Source organism: Stenella coeruleoalba (genome assembly GCF_951394435.1).
Source record: "Stenella coeruleoalba genome assembly, chromosome: 7".
Lineage (NCBI taxonomy): Eukaryota > Metazoa > Chordata > Mammalia > Artiodactyla > Delphinidae > Stenella > Stenella coeruleoalba.
In genome coordinates this window covers 10053415-10081241 of record NC_137153.1, presented here as the reverse complement: position 1 = coordinate 10081241, position 27827 = coordinate 10053415, and the positions used below count along the sequence as shown (strand labels likewise).

Genomic DNA, 27827 nt, shown 5'->3' with positions numbered 1-27827 from the left:
AATCACTGCACATGACTTCAAAAGCTAGGTCTACGTGGAGAACTTGCTGCACGAGCACATTCTCCCACATCGTCTGGTTCCTGGAGGCCAGGCTGCCGCTGCCTTTCCCGTGTGACACTGGGGGCCCAGGAGAAGGGGAATGGCCCAGAAAAACTGCTCAAACCCTCTTCTCTGGCTGCCAGGCTGACGGGGGAAGGGAAGAAAAATAACCATGGCTACAGCGAAGAAAAAGTGATGTTTCTGACTTGCCAGGTCTTAACACGTTGATGATAATGGTCTATTTTTTTCAGCGATTTGATGTACTTTCCACATGGGTTAGTTTGTTTCTACATCTGACGCTCACCCTGGGAGAGGTTCCCGGGACTTACCTGCGACCACGAGTTCCAGGCTGAAGGAGTTGTGTCCAGCCCGGTTGGTGGCCATGCACGTGTAGACACCGGCGTCCCGGGCCGTGACGGGCTCGATGATCAGAGAGTGCACCCCGTTCTCTCGCACCAGCATCTTGTGGGTGCTGTCCTGGCGGATGGGCTTGCCGTCCAGCAGCCAGCTGAGATCGGGGGTTGGCAGCCCACTGACCTAAACCGGGAAGAAATGCGAATGAATTCCTCTGCTACGGAAACAGCGAAGTCACGAACACCTAAGACACCGGCACAGACTCCTCCTTCAGGACAACATGAGGCTCTTAGCATCAGGTCACGTTTCTTACTCACTTATTTATTTATTTTTGGCTGCGTTGGGTCTTTGTTGCAGTGCGCGGGCTTCTCTTGTTGCGGAGCACGGGCTCTAGGCGCATGGGCTTCAGTAGTTGTGGCACGTGGGCTCAGTAGTTATGGCTCGTGGGCTCTAGAGCACAGGCTCAGTAGTTGTGGTGCACGGGCTTAGTTGCTCCGTGGCATGTGGGATCTTCCCGGACCAGGGCTCGAACCCGTGTCCCCTGCATTGGTGGGCGGATTCTTAACCACTGCACCACCACCAGGGAAGCCCACATTTCTCTTTTGCTTAAAATCTTTGAATAGCTTCTCGGCACACACGGGCTCACTTCTAAACATTTCTTATAGAGCAACCCAGAGAAAAGTGAGATGGGGACTAAAAACGTTCGCCATCGTCTTTCCTCACCGAGGTTATAGATGCTGAGGGTGATGTCAGCCCAGGGCTCTGAGCCCTTCCAACCATGACAAGGACTCACACTCAGCTCGCACGGCTCACGACAAAGCCTCTCATCAAGGCTGCTGTAGCTGCGGAGACGTTAGTTAATGCAGCCATTAACACACAGGGCTGTTATTATTTTATAATCCTTGAAAGTAATAGGAGACATACGAAATTACCCAGAAAGCATCTCAACAAATTAGCCTCACCACGGAAACGTTAAAAAAAACCACCACTCTCCAGACCACGACAGTCGTGCTGACCAGAGATCAGACAAAAGCACGTGTAACGGCTAACAGCGTGGTGTGCAGTGAGGGGAGGGGTGGCCACCGTCTGTCAGCTCTTCACTCTAGGGCTCTGCATTCTGAACGGGAAGAAAAGCACCAGTAAGGAAGCCCTTTCACCCCTACCCCAAATGCACCAGTGGGAAATCACATACGGAAAGATGTCAGTGGGACTGTAAACCAATTCTTTTGAGAATCAGCTCTGCCAAAATCCGCCAGAGAACTCACAAACTGCACTCATGCTGTGTGACGCTCACGTATACTGCCCCCAGGATGCCTCACCCCGCAACAGACACACACAGCAAAGGCCCAGGGATTTACACAAAACAATTAAATCACTGGCTAAAAGCGGGCCAGGCTCTGCAGCCTCCCTCCCATCCGTCCACCTGCCGCCCCGGCGCTCCACGCCCGCTCTACCTGTCGGGCCAGCACAGGTGCACGGAGGAAGGGGGTGGGCTTTCCCGCCCGGGGCTGCACACCTGGCCCTCCTGGCTGGTCAGGTACCGGCGAGGCCGCAGCAGGTTTAGGAGGGAGACGCCGCACGCACTCTGGGCCCACCTGGGCCAGAGCTGCATGGCCGGGCAGAGGGGAAGGCCGAGTCCTCTCCCTCTGAGGCCAGCAAGGCGAGCCTGACCTCAGGAACTGGGTCACTGTAAGCGGGCCCCAGCCTGGACAGGTGGGCGGCTCTGGCTGCCGTGGGAACGGGGGGAAGCAGAGGCGTTTACTCCCGGAGGCTGAGAGCCGGCCGGGGCAGTCAGTGTCCGGGGAGCGAGTCGGGGGCCCAGCAGCCCAGTAGCGACTGGCCTGTTCCCATGATTCTTCTTTCCCTCTTAAAGGATAAATACACTGGAAAAGATTTTCCACATTAGTCCAGGTCTGATCATAACAGTAAAATCAACAGATTACCTTTTGTTTCCAATATTCTCTTAAAGGCAGGCATTTCAAGGACAGCTGTGTCACTCGCAGAAAAATAAAGTGTTATGATTTCTTTCTTAAATGTGATCAAAAGTAGAGCCGACAGTATTGTGAACCTCCAGGTAGCCATCACCTACATTCACTCTCTTCTGTAATTTTTCATATTTTAAAAATAGACCCCAAACTTTATACTTGATACTTTATGAAGTATCATTCTAAAAGAACAGATTTTTCTTACAGTCACAGTTCCCTTTTTATACATAAAATTAAAATTACTATTAATCCCTTGGCATCATCTAATTTTCTAAAAGAAAATTTCCCCTGTGGACTCAAATGTCATTTTACGGGTGGTCTGTATGAATTCTCAGTTACAGACCCCAAATAAATACACACATGTAAATATGTACACACTGTATATATATAAACTCAATCTGTATACTTATACTGTAAAAAGAATTATGTTGCAAACACTGCAGCTGACAAGGAATTAACCTCCAAGATGTACAAGGAGCTCACGTGGCTCAATAACAAAAAAAACAAAAAACAAACATCAACAACCCAATTAAAAAATGGGCCAAAGCCCTAAACAGACATTTTTCCAAAGGAGACATACACAGGCACATGAAAAGATGCTCAACACTGCTGATTATTAGGGAAATGCACATCAAAACTACAGTGATGTATCACCTCACACCAGTCAGAATGGCCATCATCAAAAAGTTTACAAACAATAAATGGTGGAGAGGGTGTGGAGAAAAGGGAACCCTCCTGCTCTGTTGGTGGGAATGTAAACTGATACAGCCACTATGGAGAACAGTATGGAGGTTCCTTAAAAAACTACAAATAGAATTACCATACGACCCAGCAATCCCACTACTGGGCATATACCCTGAGAAAACCGTAACTCAAAAAGAGTCATGTACCACAATGTTCACTGCAGCTCTATTTACAATAGCCAGGACATGGAAACAACCTAAGTGTCCCTTAACAGATAAATAGATAAAAAAGATGTGGCACATATATACAATGGAATATTACTCAGCCATAAAAAAGAATGAAATAATGCCATTTGCAGCAACATGGATGGACCTGCAGATGATCATACGGAGTGAAGTAAGTCAGAGAAAGACCATATGTGGAATCTAAAAACTGATACAAATGAACTAATTTACAAGACACACTCACAGACTTAGAGAATGAACTTATGGTTACCGGGGGGAAGGGTGGAGGCGGAGGGATGAATTGGGAGACTGGGACTGACATGTACACACTACTATTTACGAAACAGATAACCAACAAGGACCTACTGTATTGAGCACAGGGAACTCTGCTCAACATTCTGTAATAACCTAAATGGGAAAAGAACTTGGAAAAAGAATAGATACATGCATATGCATAACTGAATCACTTTGCTGTGCACCTGAAACTAACACAACACTGTTAATCAACTATAGTTCAATATAAAATAAAAATTAAAAAAATTACGTTGGAGGGACTTCCCTGGTGGTGCGGTAGTTAAGAACCCACCTGCCCATGCAGGGGACACCGGTTTGATCCCTAGTCTGGGAAGATCTCACATGACACGAAGCAACTAAGCCCGTGCGCCACAACTACTGAGCCTGTGCTCTAGAGCCCACGAGCCACAACTACTGAGCCCACGTACCACAACTACTGAGCCCACACGCCTAGGGCCTGTGCTCCAAAATGAGAAGCCACCGCAATAAGAAGCCCATGCACAGCAACGAAAACCCAACGCAGCCAAAAAATAAATTTATATTGAAAAATTACGCTGGAAAGTATTTTACACATTTTAAATACATTTCTACAAGCTTTTTATACATTTCTACAAGCCCAGAGTTAACCCTCTAAGTGCCTTACATCTTGTGTTCTGCAATTCCAGAGACAACCAGCAGAGAGAGCCCAAATTACTTTTTTAAAAGCGTATTCATATTTCAGAGCTAAAATTTAAATTTAAGATCAATAAATAATGGGGCAAAAATACAAAACAATCAAAAAATTTCAGACCAGTGATTCCTACACATTTTTGGCCTCGAGGTCCTCTGGGAAGCTGATGGCAGGTGTACCACATACAACCTCCTGTGTAATTTCAGGCCCACACACCTGATGAGACCTGCTCACCCCAGGACCTGGTTAAGAAGCCCTACTGTCGACGGAATGAAATGTGTATGAAAACAGAGTAAATATAAGTAAGATCAGGATAGAGAACAGATCCAACACAGTCATTACTTCAACAAAAAGGGCGACTCTGAGGGATAAAACCTCCCAGTTCACTTTCTGGAGTATGGTACACAGGGTTCTAGGTAAAGGACATATTCAACAAAAACTTAAAAATCAAGGAAAAGAATGATTTGAAATGTATATAAATATTAGTATGTTCCACTCATTTTCTCTCCTCTTCTGCTAGGAAACATTTTAAAGATGTATACTTTACATAATTTCCCCAAAAGGAACTAAAGGGAAGTGGTATTGCAGGGAGAAGGGAGGCACCCAAGCCCCTCACCTTACAGTCCATCCTGCAGAGCCTGCCCTCCTGGACCGTCAGGTCCCCGGGAGCCTGCAGGAAGTGCGGTCGGAAGAATCGTTCCTGAATCGGTTCACCTTCGTCGGCACTGTCCCTGGATCTCGAACGAGACCTTCGGACGAGAGAGAAAACCAACAGATGGAAAGAAAGATGGGGGAGGGAAGGGAGAACGCCACAAAGATAGACAATATAGATAGATGGAAAGAAAGATGGGGGCAGAGAGAGAGGGAGGGAGAATGCCACACAGATACACCCAGAGGGAAAGATGGGGGAGGGGAAGGAGAATGCCACAAATATAGTTAAATAGATGGAAAGAAAGATGGGGGCAGAGAAAGAGGGAGGGAGAATGACACACAGATAAATACAGACAGATGGAAAGAAAGGGGGGAGGAGGAGGAAGGAGAACGACACATAAATGATAGGTAATATAAATAGACAGTAGGTATTGTCAGGTTCTTAGTTATCTCTTCTCTATAATACATGGGGCAATAATATAATTTCCTTACCTGCTTACCTAGCTCCTAATCCCAGGGTTCATACCATAAAGAAAGTCAGGAAAACAAAATCCTGTTTCGTTTGGAAGTGTATTATACATGTAATAATCTGCTAATTGCAGACTTCAAATAATCTGCTACCCTAACCCTTACAGCTAGCATAAATCGTGAAAGGGGAAAATGGGGAACTAACAGTAACCTATTTTTTCCTAAATAAATATGTTTAAAGCTGTTTGAGAAGCAGCAGCAGCTGTTGCTCATTTATTACCAAATATTTTTCGACAGAAATCAGGACAGTTTCCACTGTGATTGTAAACTTGCAGGAAATTAAGTTCTTATTATTTAAAAAGAATGAATATCATTCTAATAAAAATTTCTTTTCATATTAACCAGGAAAACAAATCACATTTGAGGCAGGTTTTCTTCTGTATCCGTTAGCCATGTGCCTAAAGCAGTAATTCTTATTCCTTTTTTTTGCTGTAACATAAACTTGTGCACATCTCGAGATTTTGTGCCCCCTTCTTGGTTTTGAGGATGCTGCCAGAGCCGCCTTTAAGAGCAGTATGATTTAAAGTGACTGCAGGGAAGACTTAGGAGTGAGGTGTTGAAACTAACCCTGCCGGAGATCATTGGGAGGTCAGTTAAGAAACACTTCAGTAGCAAAAGTAGGAGCAAAGCAAATGAGAAATTAGTATAATACGCTAGCAATCACCAGCCTTCACCCACCAGGTCTCATTTACGAGCACAATGCCCTTTCAGGAGTCAGTGGCCCACAAACGGCTGAAAGGCACGGAAGGCCCCGAGTGAAGCCGGAGAGAACGGACCTGCTGCAGCTGTGCTGACAGGCGCGGGGGCAGGTGATGCTGTGCGCCAAGTCCCGCCCCAAGAAGCCTGAATCAAACCTGCGATTGCGGAGGCCGGAGCTGCCTCCCAAACGCCGGCACAAGCCCGCGTGGGGCGTGAGCCCGCCCGCTGCTGCTTGCCGTGCCCTGCTCCTCCGGTGGCCTCACTGGCATGTCCTCCCCTGTGCTAGGCCCAGGGGCCGGATGGCCCAGTCACCGGCCCCATCTGTAGCCACGTGTGTCACGGAGAACCACAGCCCCGCTGCCCATCCTCACGTGCACTCGCTCGGGGCCATGGGGCAAGTCTGACCTACGAGGCTAGGATCTGAGACAAGCTTGTGACCTAAGCGACCGTACAAGGAACCTTCGCACACGAGCCGATCTCAGGAAACCCAGGGGGCAGCCCACATGATGCTGGTGAGGAAAGCGTGGCTAGAGCCTGGGTGCCACCGACCAGCGTGTCCGTGGTGACGTGGCTGCCGCCCGCCCACACGCAGCACGTGTCGCAGGGCGCCAGGCCCAGCCGGTACGTCCTCCACCCCGCCCCCAGCTAGAAAGGAGGCACACGCCACCACGCTTCCTGCTGTGGCCCCATCCTGTCCCCCAAGTACGTTCTCTCCTGTGGTGTCCCCGAGATGCTGGCAGCGCTGGGTTACAGTGACAGTGAGCAGCAGCGCCCGGGAAGGGACGCGAGAGATACCTTCTGCCGTGAGGCTGGCCGGCGGGCGAGCGGGGGCTGCGGCCTCTCTGGTTCACGGCCTGCACCATCAGCCGTCCCGTGCAGCTGACGCGGCCCTGCGGGGACAGAGGGGACCGACGGTTAGCGGCCAGCGCCCCAGCACCGCCCCCGTCACCGCCACGGCTGCCCTGGTCTCCACAGGGCGCTCTTCCCCGCAGACCAGCGCGCCGCACCAGCGGGACCCCAGCCTGTCTCTGAAACACGCCCCCCGGGACGTCTTGTGATGATGCCACTTTCAAGGCTACATACCTACTGCGTGGAGCTAACTCTGAAATCAAACCAGATCATTTCAGTCTTCTTTTTAGTTCTTAAATGTTCGTGGTATCCCCTCCCAAAACCGCACATTGAAAGGGCGGCCGGCATGAAAAAATAAACGCTACGTAACAAGCATGCCCGGGGCGACAAGGAGCATGACGACTATGGGACACCCTGTCCCCATGAAGTGACAATATTTGAGCTTTTAAAACCAGGAGCAGTAAATGCCTGAGCCCATGAGGGTCACATGATAAGGACCTATTCTAACGAAAAGCTGTATTTTATAATCTTTAAATTTTTTTATTTGAAGTATAAAGTCTACAGCCACCCCACCCTGAACACACCTGATCTTGTCTGAAGTATAGTTCACTTAACAATATTATATTAGTTTCAGGTGTAAAACACAGTGAATCAATAGTTTTATAGATTATACCCCATATAAAGTTATGATAACATCTGGCTACACGCGCTGTCTTCTCCCTCAAATTTGTCAACTGGGAATCGGATAAGTGCTGTCTAGGGACACACAGCAACAGAGGGGCCGGGCGACAGGAATCAATGCCCTGCCACTTCGCCTTCTGGTCTGGACTTATCTCTCCCTACGTCCAGCAGAGCAGCAAAGCAGATGGTCTCCTCTGCTCGCTCCTTGCAGGGCCCCGGAGGACGAGCAGGAGGACACCTAAACCCTGACGATGACCGAGAGGGAGTACGCAGGGCAGGAACATGAGACGCAGACTGATTTTTCACCCTCGTCCTTGGTGAGTTCTATAGCTTCAGGCTGAAGGGAGCGCTTAGAGTCAAAGTAAAGTTGACCCCTGACCCCCACTGTCACTGCAGGTGGCCAAACAGGTGACCAAAGCAGAGGGGTTCTGTGGGTCCTGAACCGCCTTCTGAGTCCCCCCTTGAGAGGACGCTGGCGGGGACACGGAGGGGGACCCCATGGCAGGATGCAGGGAGGGGCCCTCGGGGTCTCCCCAAAGCCTGGACCTCTTCAGGCCATAGTCACCAGGAAAGGCAAAGACACAGTACCGGTGCGGACGGGAGGGTTAGGAAGGACCCAGGAGCTGTTGTAAACACACAAACTCAAGCGGTCTTGTACCGCGGGACACGCACCTTCCTCCATTGAGGCCACAAGCGCTGCCTTTCCCGAAAATGTCCAAGTATAATGAAGTATATAACTTTATGAGGGGAGTTATTTCCAACTTAGATCAACTGTATCTGAAGTTCAGGCCACACGATATGAATTCTCTCACGCTGATCTTACAAACACTTGGGATTCCCTAAAGTAGCTTGAAATCTGTACACCAATTCCATCGAACCCCTCCCGGTCTGTACTTGCTACAGAAAATCTAGATATAACTTGCTTAGAAGAGCCCGTTATAAATTACACAGCTGATGTGTCATCACGGCCGGGACACAGAAGACCCATGATTCCTTTTGGAGCTTGAGGACAAGGGATTGTATGTTTTGTTTTCACACAAATAGCTTCCATTGAACTGATGCTATGGTTTCCTTACTATCTGCTTCGCTGCTTCGGCAAATAATTTTAATTTGGAGAGATTAAAAGAGTTACGTGATCTGGGTGGATTCTTCCTTGTGGTATAAAACCCAGAGGATCCACCAAGGAAGTGAGTATTAACGAATGATGTATGTCGTTAGATAAAGATAAAAGTTAAATTCAACCTTTAACCTTGAATTTGGGGAAGCAGATAATGGTGCTAAAAAAAAAAATTCCTCTAACCTGGATTTGAGTTTTGACTTTTTTCCTAAAGCTTTGGGCAAATCCTAAATTTGTTCAAGCCTACATTTCTTCTTTTGTAAAAGGTGGGGCACTATGCCTCACAAGGGTGCTGCAAAGATTAAATGATATAATCCATGATGATCTTGTTAGTAGTAAACGTACTTGATGTCACCATCACTGCTAACTCCGCCGCCACCGCTGCTGGTGCTGTGTTTCTCTGGGTCTGTGACATCAGGTGTGCACACTAAGGTGATTTTTATGGGCCCAGCAGCTTGTCTGACTCCAGTGAAATTTTCCAAGTAGACGTATTTTGCTCGCGGTATGATGCTCTTACCTTGCTTGGTTCCTTCAGAGGCCTCTTTTAACCAGTGCCCCCCGGCCCCTCAGGGCTCTCAGTGCTGGGATGAGCCCCAGATGCCTGCCCTTGGCTCCTTTGCCCTGGGTTTGTAACCAGCTCTGTCCCTTACAGTGGAAAGACGAGGCAGGCGACATACCCCAGATGAGGGTCCTCACCTGTGGAACAGGACCCTGCTGGTCATCCTGCAGGGAGGGGCTCTTATGATGACTGAACGAGTTAACAGGCGTCAAGTACTTGGTGGTGTGTCTGGCACATGCTAAACGCTCAAAATGTTAAATTTTTATAGCACTGGATACAGATGTAACTATAATAACCACCAGATGGATAGGAACTGTTTCGTTCAACACCATTTTTTTCCATATGAATGGAGTTTCCTTCCTTCCCTCCTTCCACCCACCCTCCCTTCCTTCTTTCCTTTTCCTTCCTCTCTCTCTCTCTCTCTTTTTTTGGTAATAGGATGCAGTTTACTCCAGAGGAAAAGCCAAGTACTCCAAGCGTAGGAGGGAGACTGTGGAGAGCAGACCAACCTTTCCCCACCTCACGCTGGTGCTTGCAGGGCGCCACGCACACAGGTACCTCCCAGGTGTCTGACGGCTGCGTCCGAGGCCCAAGAGGAAAGGGGTCCTGCCCAACCCTGAGCACTGCCTGTGCCTGGGATGCGCTTCATCTCCTTTCCCCGCTCCCAAACACACAGTGACAGGTTGGCACGCTGCTCCGTGAAGAGCTCACATTTCTAGCACGCTGTCAAGGTTTTTACTGAGATTGCTCAGAACCCTACAAATACTGCCCCAGAATCTTCCTTAACTTCCCGAACTTAAGAAAACGGCATATGTTGTCATCTATCACCTTCTTATTCCCACACCATCCTCCACTTTGGAACAGAAAGGGGAAAGGGCCTGGAATTCAGGAGGCAGACCTGTGAGTTTGATAATATACTGATACTGGCGAAATATATTACTAACAACAAGTGAACAGAACTACTTAGAAAGCAACCAAAGTAGCGAGTGGTATAATTCTGACATTTTCAGTCCAGAACCCAGGGAAGCATTTTTGAAAAGACGCCTCCAAAGCGCACGATAGGAAGCTGAGATTTTTAAGTCTGAATGTTTTCTGAGGAAGGTCATCCAAAATGAGCATGCAGTGATTTTAATCCTACAAACGTGCCAGTTAACCCAGTAAAACTGCCGTCACTGCAGGCTCAGGGGTACATTAACGCTGTCTGTTCGCTTTCAACTGTCTCGTTTCATTTCGCTTTATCATTAACACATGAAGGAATAACGGAAGTGAATGTCTGAAGGGAAGCTTGGAAGGTGCCAGAAAACCTTATAACGTTGAAACACACACAACCAACAAACCAGCCTTTTAAATTGAACTCAGCTGCTCACTGCTTTTCTATTCCAGACAAGTCCTCAGTGTTTAAAGCTACAGCGCAAACCACCACCAGCATTTGAATTCTTACGGTGGTTCTCTGTTAACCATCCAGCTTGTAATGCGCATCTGAGGCCTCCTGCAAGGCCAGTGATTTATGTGCTACGGACAAAACATCTGCATTTCCCGGTTTATGAAATCTAACTTGCGGCCCGCAGGTCTCAGGGAAGCCCGCCGCTCGCACACACAATGCAACTGGAGGACGCAGCCAACAGTGCACGACAGCCATTCCAAACCAGAGAGCAGGACGGGGGAACCTAGCAACGCAGCAAAACAAAGTCAAACATTTGTGTTTCGCTTCCGCCGCGTCTTCAGGATGGGATTAGAGTCGGACGTAGGCGGAGCCTGTGGCCCTCGGTTCGGCGGCCGCCTGCTGTAACGCGTCACAGGCCCTTATGGTCCCGCTCAACTGCGCGACCATCTCCCGGGAGCTGCCGGGCTGAGGATGCTCCACGGCCAGTGCTTGCCCAGAGCAGTGTGTTCTGTCCCAGGTGGAAACTACACGCCATCAACAACATCTAACGTGTTCCTTACGCCCTGAGGACTGACCCAGGTGGAAAATTATTCTATAAACTAACCTGCTGACCGTGTTTTCCTCTTTCCTTGCTTCTCACCCCTTCTGTTGGCTCTCGGGAATTACCTTCCGCTGCTCTGGAGAGCTCGGCCATCCGTGTTTCATTACCGAACTCATTTTTCCATCAGCCTTTTCCTCTTTCCCTCTGTCACTTCACATCGTGGAGGCCACGGTGCACCAGAAAAGAGATGGAGTTGTCTCCCTCCCAAACCCAAGTCCTTCCATAACGTGGAAAAAAATGAAGGTATCAAAGAGCATCAAGGAAGCAGGGAGCCCAGGTCAGCGGACCCCATGCTATGCTTCTGGGACTAACGTATTTTGAAAAACTTAGCTTTTACTTTTGAGATTTATTTTCAGTGCCTATTTACATCATGCTTCTTTTAAACCGTGTTTTCATTCACAAATTACGAGAACGGCCAAGTCCTTTACTATGTACCGTAGCAGCTGCTTCTGAAGGTGAGACTATGGAGCGTGAAGCATTTCTGTCACGTGTTCCTACAGCAGCAAGCGACGACCTGCAGCACGGAGCAGGGAGAGCAACAGGGCGCGGCTCGTCAGGGCTGAAACGCCACTTCGTTTTCCTAAGTGGGCAGGAAGTTCACTCCAGTTTCTCGGTGATGACTCACAAAACCCACACCTGGCAGGTGTGGACACACCTGCTACCGAAGAGCCGGCCGGAGGAGGAGTCTCACCCCCGCGCGGACATCAACCAGGCGACTCACTCAGAAACTTGCAAGAGCGACTGCCAAGTACCCTAAGCACCAAGACTCACAAGCGTGTCAGGCTGAGGCCCAGCGCCCACACTTAGCATGTCCTCAGATGCCCCTCAGGAGCCTCGCCTCAGACGCCTGCCTTTCGGTCATTTCAGTAGGAAAGGAGACGCTTAGTTACGAGAACGCACCCCGTTAATGAGGCTCCTCGGGGGCCCGACCTCGAGAGCCAGCGGGATTCTGGCATCAGGACCTGCCCTGTCCCGGGGCCTCGAGGGCTCTGGGACCCAGGGCGGCCACACCGCTGCTTGCTTGACTCACAGACAGGACGGGCGAGTCTGCTAGAAGAGCCGGGCTTCTGGTGAGCTGAGGTAAACGGCCACTGCTCATTTCTCTGTCTCGCCTCCGAAAGGTAAAGGGCGAAGAACCAGACAGGGCGAGCCACGGGGGGCGTGGCCAGGGCTCCGGTGAAGCAGCGGAGCGCACGGCCCGGCACGAGGGCAGCGCCCTGCCGTGGGGGGTCTCCTCCCGGCCGCGGCGTGGCTCCCGCCAGCCCAGCTGTGCACGTGGGCTCTGCAGCTGAGCCCTCCTCCCAGGGCCCCGGCCGCGCAGTCGCAACCGAGCCGCCCCTGCCGGGAACGCCTCTCCCAGGGTGGAGGCTGGAAGTGCCCGCGCCAGCACCGCGCTGGGGAGAGATTCCAGCCCGCACTGACTTCTGGACTCACAGCGCTGAGGGAGGGACACAGCCGGGCTCCACGGCCCCTGCCAGCTCAGGGTGCTGCTCCGAGAAGGGGGACTAGCGTCCTCGAACTTAAACAGTGGCAACAACCTGCGCTTACTGGAAGCCCGTCACATGCCAGGTAAACGAAGCACTCTACATGCATCGTTTAAATTCGTATTATTTTTCTCACTTCATGGACGAGGAAGCGGGCGCAGAGGTTCAGGACTTGCTAAAGGCCACGTGGCCAGAACCCAACTCAGACCTGCCCGGTGCCGGGTGCTGGCTCTGCACCCCGACCTGCACCCCCGACTCTTCCGAATTGTCTCTACGTCTCCACTCCTGGTCTTCGTTGCGTCACTTCCGTCTTCTGACTTTGCCGCTCCTCCTTTTCCATGTTGAACGGGCATCTTCAGCCCTCCTTCACCTGGTTGGTCAGGGGTTTAATAACCATGCGGAGACCGCCACCCTGGAGCCCAGCCGCCTGCCCGCTGCCACCTGCCTGGTCCTTCCCGTTAGAACTTCCCCACATGGAAAGCTACGTCACCTGAAGAGACTAGAAGCAGACTCAAAACTGCAGTGTGACATTTCTCTTGTTCTATCTATAAAACTGCTCACTCCAGTAACAGTTCAAAACATTCACTAGGAAAAACGCCTTGAGGTGGACAGCGGGACCCCAGGAATGGTGAGCACATAAGGAACACAGTGAATTTTCTAGCTCCATAACCCACCCTAGCCTTTCCAGGGCACAAGAGAAATAAAGAACCCAGGGCGAAGAAAAATTCTGGATTTTGTTGAGCACTCCACTACTTTTTTAAGAGGCAGAAAACTGAAAATCGAAATTGGTTAATAGAGTTGTAGTAGTAACATCAAAGATCAAAGATCACAGACCACCATAACAAATGTAATAACAATTAAAAAGTGTGAAATATAACAAGAATTACGAAATGTAACACAGACATGTAAAGTGAGCAAATGCTGTTAGAAAAACAGCAGTGATAGACTTACTCAACACAGGGTTGCCACAAAACTTCAATTTGTAAGAAACGCAATATCTACAAAGTGCAATAAAGATGCAATTAAAAAAAAAGTAGTCAAGGAAACATACTAAAAATATAATTAAAAAAAGAGAAAGTTCCACTTTCGTTCCCTCAAATACAAACAACATGAACACAAATAAGCATTAAAATGTAACTTATTAGTAAAGGTTGTGATTCTGACTTTTTCAAAGGGATGGTCATGTGTTCGTTGATTGAAAAGTTAGAAACTCAAGAAGGCGTTAACTTGGAAACTTTCTTGTCCGTGCAGAGTCGGCTGTCCTGGATCACAGCCTGATTTGTGGGCAATTTCAGTTTCACTCTTACCATCACTGCACAAATGTATCTTTACATGACAATGTAACCCGAGGACAGTATAACACTGTACAAACTTTCAGAAGTCTGTAGGCTTTGCTAAAATTGTTTGTATCGTTTTCTTCATTTTCTAACACTTAATATTTTCTTCAAAAGAAATAATGAAATAGGGCATGATATAAATAGATCAGAGATTTTTTAAAAAGATAAGTTCTGGGCAATCTTCATCAGTTACATAATAAAACTGTTAACTTTAGCTTTCTTTTTTAAAAAAGAGTGTTTTTTACCAAACTGGGAAAAGAATTTGAAAAAGAATATATATATATGTGTAAGTGAATCACTTTGCCGTACAACGGAAACTAACACAACGTTGTAAATCAACTATCGTCTAATATAAAATAAAAAATTTTTTTAAAAGTGCGTCATTTACATGATTTCTGCAGACTTCATAAAATACCCAGTCAGAGGTTGAGCTTGTAAGGCACAAAATCACTTCTTACATATTTCTGTGTACCCAGTATAGCACCTAAAATATACAAGATATTCAATAAAAAAGAATTTGCAGGCTTGAATTGGGAACATGGTACCCAGTAGCTGTCTGTTAAATTCTAAGTAGTCAACCGATTTTTGGACCCTAAATCTAAGGGCAACTACACAACATCTGGGTGTAAACAAACAAAAACCCTGAATGCTGGATGTATGCTCTATCGAAATTATAATTTGTCCACACTTACACATTACTTAAATTCCACTGAATTAGGTGTGTGCGTATTTCTTCTAAACATTTTCCTTCCTGAGTTTTCCTACCACAGCTTATCCATACCCCTCACGCTCCTTTCTCCTGAGAACATAACCCTACCTGCAATCACATGGTTTATGCATTTGTTTACTGGCTTATCTTCTGTCTCGGGACCTCATCCCCTGAAGCACTGCAGCTCCATCACCCACATGACAGGTGTACATATCAGGCTCTCAATAATATTTATGGAAAGAATGCACATCTGCACCGGAATTATTCATGTAGACAAACATCTCACGGAACAGATAAATATTAAGAAAGAATGTTTCTATCCTGGGAAAACACGCTGGATGGAGAACTGGGAAAACAGTTTCAAGTCAAAGAGGCATGACTCCCCGTTAGCCAAGCAGCAGCTCCTCTGCCCGGGAAACCCCACCACCCTGGGCACAGGCCCGAGGCCACCGCGCATCCCCACCTGAGGGCTCGAAGCCATGATCGTGTAATTCCCGTCATCGTCCAGGGTGGAGGCCGCGGTATGCAGAGAGCAGGTCCCGTCAGGGTCGCTCCGGATGCTGTAGTGATCGTTCTTGGGAGAGATCTGCTTCCCATCTTTAAACCAGTAGGTCTGAGGGGGAAGGCAGAGATGAAGGTGAGGCCCTGTGAGTGGAGGGGCACGGGCCGCCCCGAGCTCCCGAGTTAAAGCGTGAGGCAGGACGTCAGGGCAGGACCTTGGCTTCTGAGGGAAAAGGGTAGGTGGCAAGCAAGTTGAATTCTATCTCAGTTTTAGAAATTACACAGCCGCTTTTTATTTTTAAAGAGACGTCTGTAAGCAGGCATTTACATTCATCCACTATGTACATGAAGGACAGTGATGGTTTCAGCACTGGCGCCCAGTTTGCTTTTTGCTTCTATTTCAAGTGTCCTGAATGAAAATGTATTACTTGTAAAGGTAAGAAGGTTATTGTAGACAACAAAACCAGAACCTAAACCCCAGCGATTCCTTGGAATCGTGTCAAACAGAACAGGGTGTGAGGAGCTGGGGCAGGTGAGGGGGGTGATGGGGGAACCCTATCACTTTAATTCCCAGCCGAGGGGCACAGGACGGAGGGTTACAGTTCCTCAGCTCCACTACGTTAAAGAAAACACAGTAGTATTGAAATGTATAATCATTTTCAAATAACATTTTAACTTGGGGTGATGGAAAATTAAATGTGAGAAATAAAGTAAAAATCTTGACTAAATAAGAAAATTCTAAATGGTCAAACGAGCTCTTCTACGGGTCGTCCTTCCCTCCCTCACCTCTAAGCAAGATCCTGGGTCCGTGGGTCTCTCATGGTTTGGTTATTATTTCTGACTTGATCATGAACTGCACAGCTGAAGACGGGCCACAGTTTGGGTCATAGAGCCGGCAGCCCTAACACAGCCAGGACGCTGCACTGGCCCCTCCACGCTTGCCATCGGGAGGGAAATACATCCTCCCTTTTCAAACCATGGCAGGTTCTTTGTGGTCACTTTTGTTCCTTGCGACCAAAAGCATTCCTGATTCCCAACAGAAGAAACTTAGTTCAGAGCCTGCAGTTTTAAAATGAAATTCTTCCTGCATGTAAATCAATATGTCAGTTGAGACCACAGCTGGCCTTCCAATTCCACTCCCTGTCAAAGCCTCTGAATCTGAAAAATCTTTCTTGAAGCTTCCATGTCTAAGATAGGGAAAGGCTACAAACAGACGGCAGGAGATAAGTGCAAGAACAATCAGGATCTGACCGCTGCAGCTTTTCCTACCCTTAGTTTTCAGTCAGTTCATTTACAGGAACTATATTATTAATCTCCAGAACCTAAAAGTTCACCATCAAATAGACTAATAACTTTCAGTTCTAAAAGGTAAGTTACATAAGGTGTGATACTTCGTAATTATCATACTCTTAGTGGTTGGATATTTCCAATGGAACAAAGCAGCTGCGATTAGTACATAATTTCTCCCTTTTGCATTCTTGCCTCTATGCCAGTTCTTTAGAATATTTTTCTCCTTTTTTTTTTTTTTTTTTTTGCAGTATGCGGGCCTCTCACTGTTGTGGCCTCTCCCGTTGCGGAGCACAGGCCCAGCAGCCATGGCTCACGGGCCCAGCCGCTCCGCGGCATGTGGGATCTTCCCGGACCAGGGCACGAACCCGTGTCCCCTGCGTCAGCAGGCGGACTCTCAACCACTGCGCCACCAGGGAAGCCCTACTTCTCTCCTTTAATCATATTTTTCACCTCTATTGTACTTGGAATCCAACTTTCAAATGAGATTAAGAGACAGTTCCAAAACTTTACCAAGACTGCTAAAACACAGGGCAGGAAGGGTACAAGAGATGAAAACAGGGTGAACTAGAAATTCTCTTCCATCTTCTCATATCTCAATGGAACAAGCATGTCAAGGGCAGAATAAAAAAATTAAAAAAAAAACCCATAAGCTAAAAAAATATATATTTTTAAACACGATGAGTATTCCATACGCCAACAAGCCTAATATAATTGCTAGAACATGTGCAGGAGAAACAGGTTTCAATAAACCAGGGAGGGAAGAAAAAGAATGGCAGCCAGGAAAACAGAAGAACATCTAACAGGAAAACGCTCTGGAAAATCAACCTCTTAACGGCCGTGAAACATTCAAGGTCGTAGGAGAACAAGACAGTCACGTTAAAACAAAAGCCCGCCTCTCGGGTGAACATAACGTTCTCTAAGAACAGGATTCAGTGATCTTAGAAGCCCATCAGTAACCGTGCCTTGAGTAAGGTTGAAAAAGAACGTGGGGTTCTTTTTGTGACTATTTTGGAAGTTCATGATATAATTATGAGTTCCACTCATAAGCTGCATGTTTATTTTTAATACATGCATTTGATATCATGTGTGTGAACACACACCAATGATCCAATGATGTCAAGATAATACAGACGTGTGTTCTCTAATAACAGTTGATTTGTGAAGTCTCATTAGGAGGTGGCAATGGCTCTGAAAATATAAAGCTAATTTTTTTGGTCTATCTTTTTCTGACTGTGGGGCTGGGATTCGGTTTTAGGGAGAGTACGGTGGTAAAACTTTCCTTACTGTGAAAACAGAACAACGGAGGGAGCCCAGAGCACGAGCCCCCCACAGTTTCAGGTGTGGCCCCGGCCCGGCCCCTGCTCCTGTCTCACGCGGTCTCATTCCGGCTCTTTCACACCAGCCCCTGTTGAAATGTTAATTTCAGGGAGTACAGTGTTCATTTTTGCATGCTTATTTTACATGTGCCTTGTCTCTGGTCCTATTCTTTCACTAAAGTGTCTATTCCTTTTAGAATTGTTTCCATCACTTTAAACACAGTAATTTCAGAGGAGTCCCCTCAAGACGGCTCTATCCTGTGTGGCACTGTGGCTTCTGTTCTCCCGTTTCTTTTGCTGTGGACCCTGTTTGCTCGCCGGGTCTGTGAGTTTTTCTTGTGAACTCACTTTTTCCCCCTCCTGCCCTGTAGATGTCTGACAGGCCCCAGTGTGGAAGTCCTTTATGGGGCAATTTTTACTTGCTTCTGCCAGAAACCTTAGGATTATAATCATCCTGGACTAAATTTCATATTAATTTCTCAGCTTTGGGCTCTGTATCCTGTGAGAGTGTGAATCTGGAGTTTCAGCTTCTCATGGGTGCCTCTTTTATTCTCTTCTCTCAAGTTCTAGGGAAAAGTGTAGTCCTGTTTGCCACTTTGCGGGGCCAGTGAGCAGTGATTCCAGTCTCTCCTTAAAGAGAGGGCCACCCTCCCTCCTTCCAGCATCCCCACGTGCTTGCAGGAACAGGGCTCCGGCCAGGCCGGCCTCATCCTCGGTACCAGAAGCTTCTCGGAGGACCCTTTCTCACAGTATTCCTGCTTCCACCGCCTCTGTAAACACAGGAGGCCTTGGTTTTGTAGACTAAAGATCTGCAGTTTCCATCACCTGTGGTAGCTTTATTCCTCTGTCTGGTACAGAGCACGGGCAGATTCAAGTTCAAGCCTGGCCACTCACAGCTTTCTGACCCGGGGAAAGTTCATTAACCCCCCTGAGCTCAGCCTGGTCGTCTGCAATTTGGGTGTAACAATGGCAACATCATATGAGTAAATGATGTGGGTTATGAAAGGCTTCTTGTCCATTATTCTACTATTCTATTCTGTCCTGTCCTGTTCTACTCTTCTACCCTTGCTGGTTTCCAGTGCCTCCTGAGGACGGCCCTGAACTCGAGCGTTTTACATCACGGGTACTGAGAAGCTTAGTCTGCACCTGTTCCCCCTAACGCTGCAATGGCATGTGGCATGCTGGGAGCCAAACGCATCCTTGGGGAACACAACTCTTAAGAAGCCTTGTTGCAGCTCACCTTCGGCTTTGGATTCCCGGTCACTCTGCACGTGAAGGTCACGGGCATCCCCTCAAAGATCTTGAAATGCTTCAGCTTCGTCTCGAAGAATGGGGCCACTCCACTCTCCACAGACGCGTCCCCACAGGGAGCCTCTTCCCCCGACTCCTCCACAGGGGACCTTTCCAGCCTGTACTCGATTTCACTGATGAGCCTCTGCTCACAGCTGGAGACTTTGTACTCCTGAATCAGAGAGAAGGGTCACGTCACCGACCTCGGTCCACGCGGTACCGAGTCCCCCAAGGCCCACGTCTTAACCCCTCTCCAGTAAGGCGCCCAGAAGACAGTGATGTTTTTACCACAGAGCTAAAACAAGGAGCCTGTGCCCAATTCGACTCCACATAAAACAAAGACCATCTGGAAGTAAGTATGTACGATATTTCAGACTGCCCTCAAGTCCTATGATCCAAAACCAAACCAAACCAACTATGAAGATGAATCTCCTGCTCTCTTCTCTTGGGGTGGGGAGAAGAAAGAAAAAGGCAACAGTCATTCCTAAACCATTCGTAAACAGTAAACATGACGGCACACTGCTTCCTCCGTCTGGTGGGGCACTTGCTCAGAAGGGCAGCCGCACAGGCGGGGGGCAGCTGCAAGCTCACTCGGCCTCCCAGCGAACGAGTGATGGAGAAATGGTACCACAATCCCTCCTCCTAACAACCCTCGCCACACAGCCTCGGACTCTCCCTCAGCTCTGCAGCTCTGAGCAGCCATTCTCCTCCCGAGGACTGACGGTCCAGTCAAATGTTTGGTGAAAAACACAGGAGCAGAGCAAAGTCCCCGTCACCATCCTCTGGTGGTGAAGGGGGAGCCTGCAGATCTCTTGCTGACAAAGTACAGTGAAGACAAGGCAGCCCATTATGAGATATTCTCTATTTAATATTAAATGAAAGGTTGTTTTAACGAGGTTTTCCCTTAAGGTACTCAACCTTCACAAAACAGTCTGTTGCCTTGAAGGAAGAAATTCAACAGTATGAATAAAACTGCGAAAAATACACAAGTTGTTTTGTCTAAATAGTATCAAATCAGTCAGTTTAAGAATTAGCTCTTTTTCCCCCTACAAAGGTTTAACAAATGAGAAACTTTTCACAATTTAAAATTCAGAGTAGCCACAAAGGACAGAATCAAATTCAAGTTTGTAAATAAATGACACGAAAATCACACCGCAGTTAATTCTGTCCATCTGATATTAAATGAAAATAGACACTGGTCGGAGGACTTATAGTTAATGTGTGGCAGTTAACTATATACACAGGTAAACGAGGAAGAAGGGAAGAAACAGATACAGGGAAAGACTGGGAAGAAAAGAAAGGTGAAAGCGTGACCTTTTGACCATCCAGAGGACTCCCTGCAGAAGCATGAGGAGACCCAGGGTCCTGCAATGGTAGAAAAAAAAGAAGTGAAGCCCAGGACAGAACAGCAAGAATCTCACGAGATTTGCAGCTTAAGCGAAGCCGTGTGGCAGCGACATTTGACACAGAGAGCCTCTCCGATTCTGAAGGCTGATCCACTGCTTAAGAGACACGAGAAAGAGTTTACCTGATCCTTTAAACTTGTGTTACAAAGCCTTCTTTTATCTCAGAACTACATCTGGAGACTCCAAACAGAAGCAGTGGAGATTATAAAACAAGTTTATTTACATCAAATCCATGAAGTGACTTAGTTTTTGGTGTTAACAGGGGAACAAAATGTTAGCATTTTAGGTTCTCTGCTGATTAGTGCTTTATAACTACATCCGTGGAGGAAAACAGAGTCTTTTCTGTACATAGGTATTTTACCTGGACGAGATATTAAGAACATAATTGGAAATAGTCACTAGTGATTTCAGACAATGTCAGTGAACATATGTTCCTCCACACAAACCTATTCTGCATTACAGCCCAGGACAGGAAAAAACAGAAAGATACTTGAAAGGAGACAAACGAATCGATAAGAAGATAAAATGAACAGGTGTCACCAACCGAAATAAATCCCGCCACTCACTCAGCACAGTACGTGCTCAATAAACGCTGGCTGGGAGGCTGACTTGATGACAATGCTCCTTCCTCTGACCCGCCCTCTGCTCTCCACAGAGCTGACCCCAAGACTGTCCGTAAGGAGGGCAGGGAGAGGGGACAGGGTAATCTGCTTCCCTGGGGAGCCAGGAGGAACGGGGTACCTGGCTGGCCGCCTCCTCTTCAGGCTCCTGGACGTTGAAGACAGTCGCGCTGTCGGCACCCAGCAGCCGCCGTGCCATCCTTTCCTCGTACGTCAGCCTCTAGACGAAGCAAGTCACAGAAATCAGAAAAACCACAATGCTGCCACACCTTAGGAAAAAGAGCTGAAAAAGCAAACACGCTGGCCGTTCTCTGCAACTGCTCCCTCTCCGCCTTGACGCCTGTACGCACAGGAGTCCTCCCCTTGTTCAGCTGCTCTCCCCGGCCCTTCTGGTCCTGACCCCGGGTTGGGAGGTGGGGTGACCCATCCTGAGAGCCACCAACTGATAGAGCACAGACTGAGCAACAGGGGAGAAGTCACCTAAAAGTACGAGTCATATATTTACCCCTGACGATAAACATAGAGAAAAAAGATACTGAAACAGCAAAATGTTCTTTTTACAGGAAATGTTATTTTCATAGCCATCCACAGGCTTCAGAACTGCCTGATGAGGGAGTTTCAGGCCAGCGGGCAGTGACGGTCCTCTCTGCTTTGACAGCACTTCCCAGGGGCTGGGTATCCGAGGTGAACACAAGCACATGCAATAACCCACAAAGGATGACTACACACGTGGACTTGGCAGAGGGGCCGTGAAAGATGCCTGCTGAGCTGATACCCATGGCTCACGAGCCTACTTGGGGAGACTGCCTGCAAAGAGGGCGGTGAGGCTTCTGCATCGACCGGCCGGCGCTTTGGGCCAAACACGAGAGAAATGTCCACGTTCGTGTTCTGTCTGCTGGGCGGATGGCCGCTCTTGACACTGGCTCTAATATGACCATCGGCCCATCGGGGGCATTTTAAAAACAAGCATTTGATTCAAGATAGAGAGTAACTAGTACGGCAGAATCCAAAAAAACCCCCAAAAACAAACAACCCCCCCCCCCAAATCCTGCACAAGTTATTTCAGATAAACTTCCAAACTTGTGAATCTAGACACAAATTCTACTGGAAACGATCTCATCAGGAAAATATGTTGGGTAAACTGCTGACTTCCAGCAATTGCTGGTTCCAGTCCCAGCGGAGACCGGGAAGAGAAATAAGACAAGTGCCAGACGACAAAACACCTGAAGTTCCACTTATTTCATTTCGTAAAGAAGGGGGCGAGGATGAGAAGAGGCAGGGGCAGTGTCTGCTGCACGGAACGTCTCGTACAGTAAGGTGCTGTTTAATTTTCTCACGTGTGTTAAAAAATCATGAATTCAGTTTTCAGAGAGAGTTTTAAATACCTGCTCTCTTAAAAGCCTTCCTAACGTCTGCAGGGACGACTACAGCAGCACCCCAGCGAGGACTGGAGCGATGCCACCCTGTTCCTTTGGAGCAGAAGCATCGTGTGACACCCAGGCCTCCACCAGATGTACCTGCTCCCACCAGGAAGCAAAGTCACTTCATAGTTTTGTTTCTAAACTACTACGCCGTTTGGACAGACGAGCTCTGAGAAGCCAGAAATAAGTATGGAATGATGTGCAACATCAGGAAAAAGCTATTTCAGCGTCTCATTTTCTAAGAAAGGAAACCTTACTTTTCTAGTTTTTTTTAAACTCTCAAATGTGGAAATCTATGGAAAATACTGGAAATGTCATTCACTGCTTAACAGACAAATACCAAAAATATATATTTATACGTGAGACACATGATATATATATAACAAAAATAAATACACATAGTATAACGTAAGGGCTTATAGAAGTCTTACTTTTTAACCAAGAGTTAGTCCATAAGGAATATTTAAACAAACAACCAAAAAAAAAGAAAAAAAGAAAAAAAAAAACCTGGAGAGATGCCTTTACCTGGATTGAAAAAGTTCCCTTAAGTATTTGTTTTAATCTATCAAAGGCTCTGGTTGACAGAGCCAGGGCAAACTTCCAGAATACGTACACTTACACGTGCAACCACTTATTTCAGGGAGAATATATTTTCCCTTGGTGAAAATCTTCTCTTCGAAATCACTAACCAACACAGGAACTCATTAGCCTTTTAATCTTCCTGAGCTCAGGTCAGGATCCTGATAATTAAGACCAGCATCCAACACCCTCCTCTAGTCCCCATCTTCCCGGGCAGATGCGGCCTGTGCTCACATTTTTATCCATCAACGCTTGATAATTACAATTCCTAGAAAACTTAACTAGTACAGAGACTCTCTCTCCTGAAAAAGGTGTGTGAGGGAGATTTTATACAAAGAGGCCCTTTTCTGCTTCTACTTAAGAGCTGGGCAAATTTCCCCATAATAAAGCACAAAAGGCTCCTTTCCCCTACCTGAGACCTCCTTTGCTAGACTTGCTTTTCCTGTCCCCTTGAAGTACTCTGATGTGATAAGAAAAGGGTCAGTAACCCCCAAAACCGAACAAAAAAGACTGGCAAGGAAACACTAGGTCCACTGGAGGAAACATCTGTGCACACTGTCACCAGAGCTACTCTGGTCGACTTCACAATTCTGCAGCCTTGAAACAGAATTACTATTTTCTCCTTGAGCTGAGCTGTCCTGCCCTGACAGACTGGAACGAGGATGGGAAGCAAGGCTCCTCTTTCAGGTGACGGAATCCGTGTCTCCTAACACTCTAGACTCCAGCCATGGTCTCCTAAGGAAAGATGCTTTTTGTGCAGAAGCACTGCAGGGCCTGGAATCCAAATTCTGCTTCTGGAACTTTAATCCCGATTCACTGCTTCCGGCAGACAGGTCACCGGGGGGCATGGCTCTCCCCACGCCTACCCCTCCAGCGGGATTGGTTCCTTTTTCTCTGTAAGGTCGCAGGTCCTCACTGCCCTACCCCGGCCTCACCCTCAGTCCTTCCTCCCTCCTTCCCTCCAACCTGCTGTGACGCCCCAGGAATGGTCCATGACAGGAGGCAGCAGAAAGCAGCCTTCTCCCCTCCCCACTTCCCGGACCCAAGCCTCACCACGCAGAGGAACGTGGGGGCTCGGGGTACCGGGCCAGCGGTCAGGACGCGACTCGGGACCCTAGGCCTGGGGGAGGGGGAAGGGCTCGGGGGCAGCTCCAGACCCCGCCCACCCCAGCACACCCCGCCCTGTACCGGCTGCCCGTTGTTCAGCAGGTCCTCCTTGAAGCGCAACTTCCGCTCCAGGTCCTGGATGACGGCATCCTTCGAGCCCTGGATCTCCTCGTCCGAGGCGATGCGGGCAGTTCTGCTGGCCTTCTTGGGAAATCCCCTGTGGGCAAGCACACAGCGCGGTCAGGGTCACGGTCAGGGTCAGGGCCAGGCACACACCCCCCCCCCTGCCCCCCCCCCCGGCCCAGCACCACCCACCCTGACGGCCACGCCTGTCCCGCTGGGTGTGGGACCAGTGACGCTGACGGGAACCGGTCCCCAGAGAAAGTCCGTACACCCAGGGCGCACCCGCCGGGGTGAGATGAGGGCCAAGGCCGGGGAATTGGCAACAAATACGTGGCCCTGTTTATACCCAGACCTGGGTTTCCACCGTGTTAGGTCTGTGACTTTGCGCAGGCTTCCCAGCACGTGTCATAAACAGGTGTAACAACACCCACCGCCACATGAGACCATCAGAGGGTTTCAGGAAGAACAGACTTCTGCATCCTTCCCTCAACTCAGCCCCCTGGTCCTCTGCCGCCAGTTCATTCTGCATCAGTGCCCCGCCCGCCCTGAGCAAACGTGAATCCTGCCCTCTCCGCCCTCCTCTTCTGTCCTGGTCTGGCTGGGCTGCAGGGTGCAGGCCTGACTGGTGGACTGAAGCCATGTGCTGCCTAGTTTACTTCTTCCTCCCTCACAGGGCTGTGGGTAAAGATGAGTGAGAAATGAACACCGTCCAACAGTGGAAAAGAAGGATGCGTATCACCAAAGGTAAATTTCAAAGATATAATGTCAAGGTTAAAAAAGAGCAAGTTAGAGAAGAATGCACACAATATACTTTCGGGTGGGAGGTGTGAGGATGCAGGTGGGCAGGGTCACAGGTAGGACGTGGGAGGATGCAGGTGGGCGGAGTCACAGGGGGGTGTGAGGATGCAGGTGGGCAGGGTCACAGGTAGGACATGTGAAGATGCAGGTGGGCGGAGTCACAGGGGGGTGTGAGGATGCAGGTGGGCAGGGTCACGGGTGGGACGTGTGAGGATGCAGGTGGGCAGGGTCACAGGTAGGACATGTGAAGATGCAGGTGGGCGGAGTCACAGGGGGGGTGTGAGGATGCAGGTGGGCAGGGTCACGGGTGGGAGGTGTGGGGATGCAGGCGGGCAGGGTCACGGGTGGGAGGTGTGGGGATGCAGGCGGGCAGGGTCACGGGTGGGAGGTGTGGGGATGCAGGCGGGCAGGGTCACGGGTGGGAGGTGTGGGGATGCAGGTGGGCATCACAGCAAAAAGGGTGAAGAGGCCAGCATCGCCCTTTACAGAAAGACTGGGCCAGTTAGCCAATGGCTCGTGCTTCCACCTCCTCCTCCGTAAAGTGCAAAATGTGGGAACTAAAGGCACAGGTCTCCCAGGATTATGGGGAAAACCAGGGCCTGCAGGAGGGGCTCTGGGGCAGTTGACAGAGACCACCCTACAGGGCGGCGGATCATGGAGGGACTGGCCAAGGGAGGCCGGGGGGAGTGAAGAGGACCCCAGGATGCTGAGCAGAGCCCCCAAGAGCTTGCCCACACCCCCGCAGACCCCCTGGTCAGGGCCCTGCTCGGCTCTGGGAGCCAGGGACACACGTAGAGCAGACTGAGGTCACGATTCCTGCAAAAATCAGCTTCTACAGTGGGGACGGCAGAGGGGAGGGACGGAGGACCCGGTGGGAGGCCAGGTGACAGAAGCGGGTCCATGAGGAGCTGGACCGGGGTGACCACAGGGAGGGCCACCAGAGCCAGCCCGGGGGTCAACGGGGCACCGGGCACCTCGGGGACAGGCCACGGCGCTGTCGCTTAGTTTAATACGGAACCTTTTCTTTTTTTCTGAGAGTATCTCATTTGGACTAATTATTAATGTAATTCAGAAAACACTAAGGAACTTTATTAAAAACAGAGCACACAGTAAGGGTGAAGATCTGAGATCAGGGCAGAAACCAAGATGGAGCATTTGGAAAGGGGAGGCGCCCGGCAAGAACAGCGGTGACAAACTTTTGACGCAAAGTTTTGGCAACGGAGTGCTATCCTATAAAAGGAATCTGTTGTAAAACGGCTGTGGTCTGCTCCCCAACGTGGCACCAACTTCTGATGAACAAAGAGCAACTCGTCAGGAATAAAAAGAGCATCTGGTGACAAACAGATGCTCTCCCTTCTCTAAAAAAATTTTTTTTTTCTTTTTTTGCATGGCCTGCGGGATCTTACTTCCCCGACCAGGGATCAAACTCAGAGCCCTGGGAAGTGAGAGGGCCAAGTCCTAAATACTGGACCGCCAGGGAAGTCCTGAGATGCTTTCCCTTCATAATGGTTTGTACAGTGAAAAATTAAAACGTCTCTTTAACGTAAACTGTTACCCAAACCAGAACTGTTCACAAAACCCTGTACTCAGCGCACAGGAACCAGTGGCATCCCTACGCGTCTTATGTGCTGACCGCTCCTGTGCTCAGCCCACGCCTGCAGAAGCATCCTGTCCTGTCCACACCAGCTTCAATGTGACACCACTGACTATGTTAAATAAAACTCATGGCGCTGGGGGTGAAAACAGCTCAACCACATACACACGCATGTGGAAAGTAAAACCCTCCAGATTCAACCACGCCAATCCCAGGACGTTTTCTTCTTTTCCTTGACTACTGAACGACCTCGAGAGCATCCTCCCTTGACGGACTGTTCCAGGTCAACACGGTCCGTGCTCACAGACGCAGCGCAGAGCGCATGACGTAGGAGGTCCTTGGCCTGTCTGGCCACCGGATTTTTTTTTAAACGAAGAGCCCCCGTATGCTTCTCTTCCCACACTCAGCGAAATCGAATGGAGACTAAACTTCACAAAGTTGCAGAGTGAGCAAAATCAACATGCTGTCAGGCAGGAATCCCTCACATCCAAGAGTGTAGCTCAGAAATTAATGGATAAAAGAGGGAATTCCCTGGCATCCACTGTGTAGGACTCCGTGCTTTCACTGCCGAAGAGGCCCAGGTTCAATCCCTGGTCGGGGAACAAAGATCCTGCAAGCTGCATGGCCAAAAAAAGAAATTAATGTATACAAGAGCCCGAGAGATGGGCTTCCCTGGTGGCGCAGTGGTTGAGAGTCTGCCTGCCGATGCAGGGGACACGGATTCGTGCCCCGGTCCGGGAAGATCCCACATGCTGTGGAGCGCCTGGGCCCGTGAGCCATGGCCGCTGAGCCTGAGCGTCCGGAGCCTGTGCTCCGCAACGGGAGAGGCCACAGCAGTGAGAGGCCCGCATACCGCAAGAAAAAAAAAAAAAAAAAAGAGCCCGAGAGAGATTGGTTCAAGATGGCCGACTAGAAGGACATGCTCTCACTCCC

The 27827-nt window shown here is 48.9% G+C and overlaps 1 protein-coding gene across 4 annotated transcripts in view; it reads right to left on the bottom strand.

Moving 5' to 3' along the window:
• Positions 1 to 27827, bottom strand: part of PALLD (palladin, cytoskeletal associated protein) — a 389328-nt gene that overhangs the window by 7276 nt on the left and 354225 nt on the right. For all 4 annotated transcript variants that reach the window (XM_079926090.1, XM_079926093.1, XM_079926091.1 and 1 more), the window contains 7 exons: positions 24461 to 24596; positions 21394 to 21492; positions 19197 to 19418; positions 15313 to 15462; positions 6924 to 7018; positions 4867 to 4999; positions 369 to 576 (listed from right to left, as the gene is read on the bottom strand). In XM_079926090.1, coding sequence (XP_079782216.1) covers positions 369 to 576; positions 4867 to 4999; positions 6924 to 7018; positions 15313 to 15462; positions 19197 to 19418; positions 21394 to 21492; positions 24461 to 24596 — 1043 coding nt within the window. The remainder of the gene's footprint in view (positions 1 to 368; positions 577 to 4866; positions 5000 to 6923; positions 7019 to 15312; positions 15463 to 19196; positions 19419 to 21393; positions 21493 to 24460; positions 24597 to 27827) is intronic.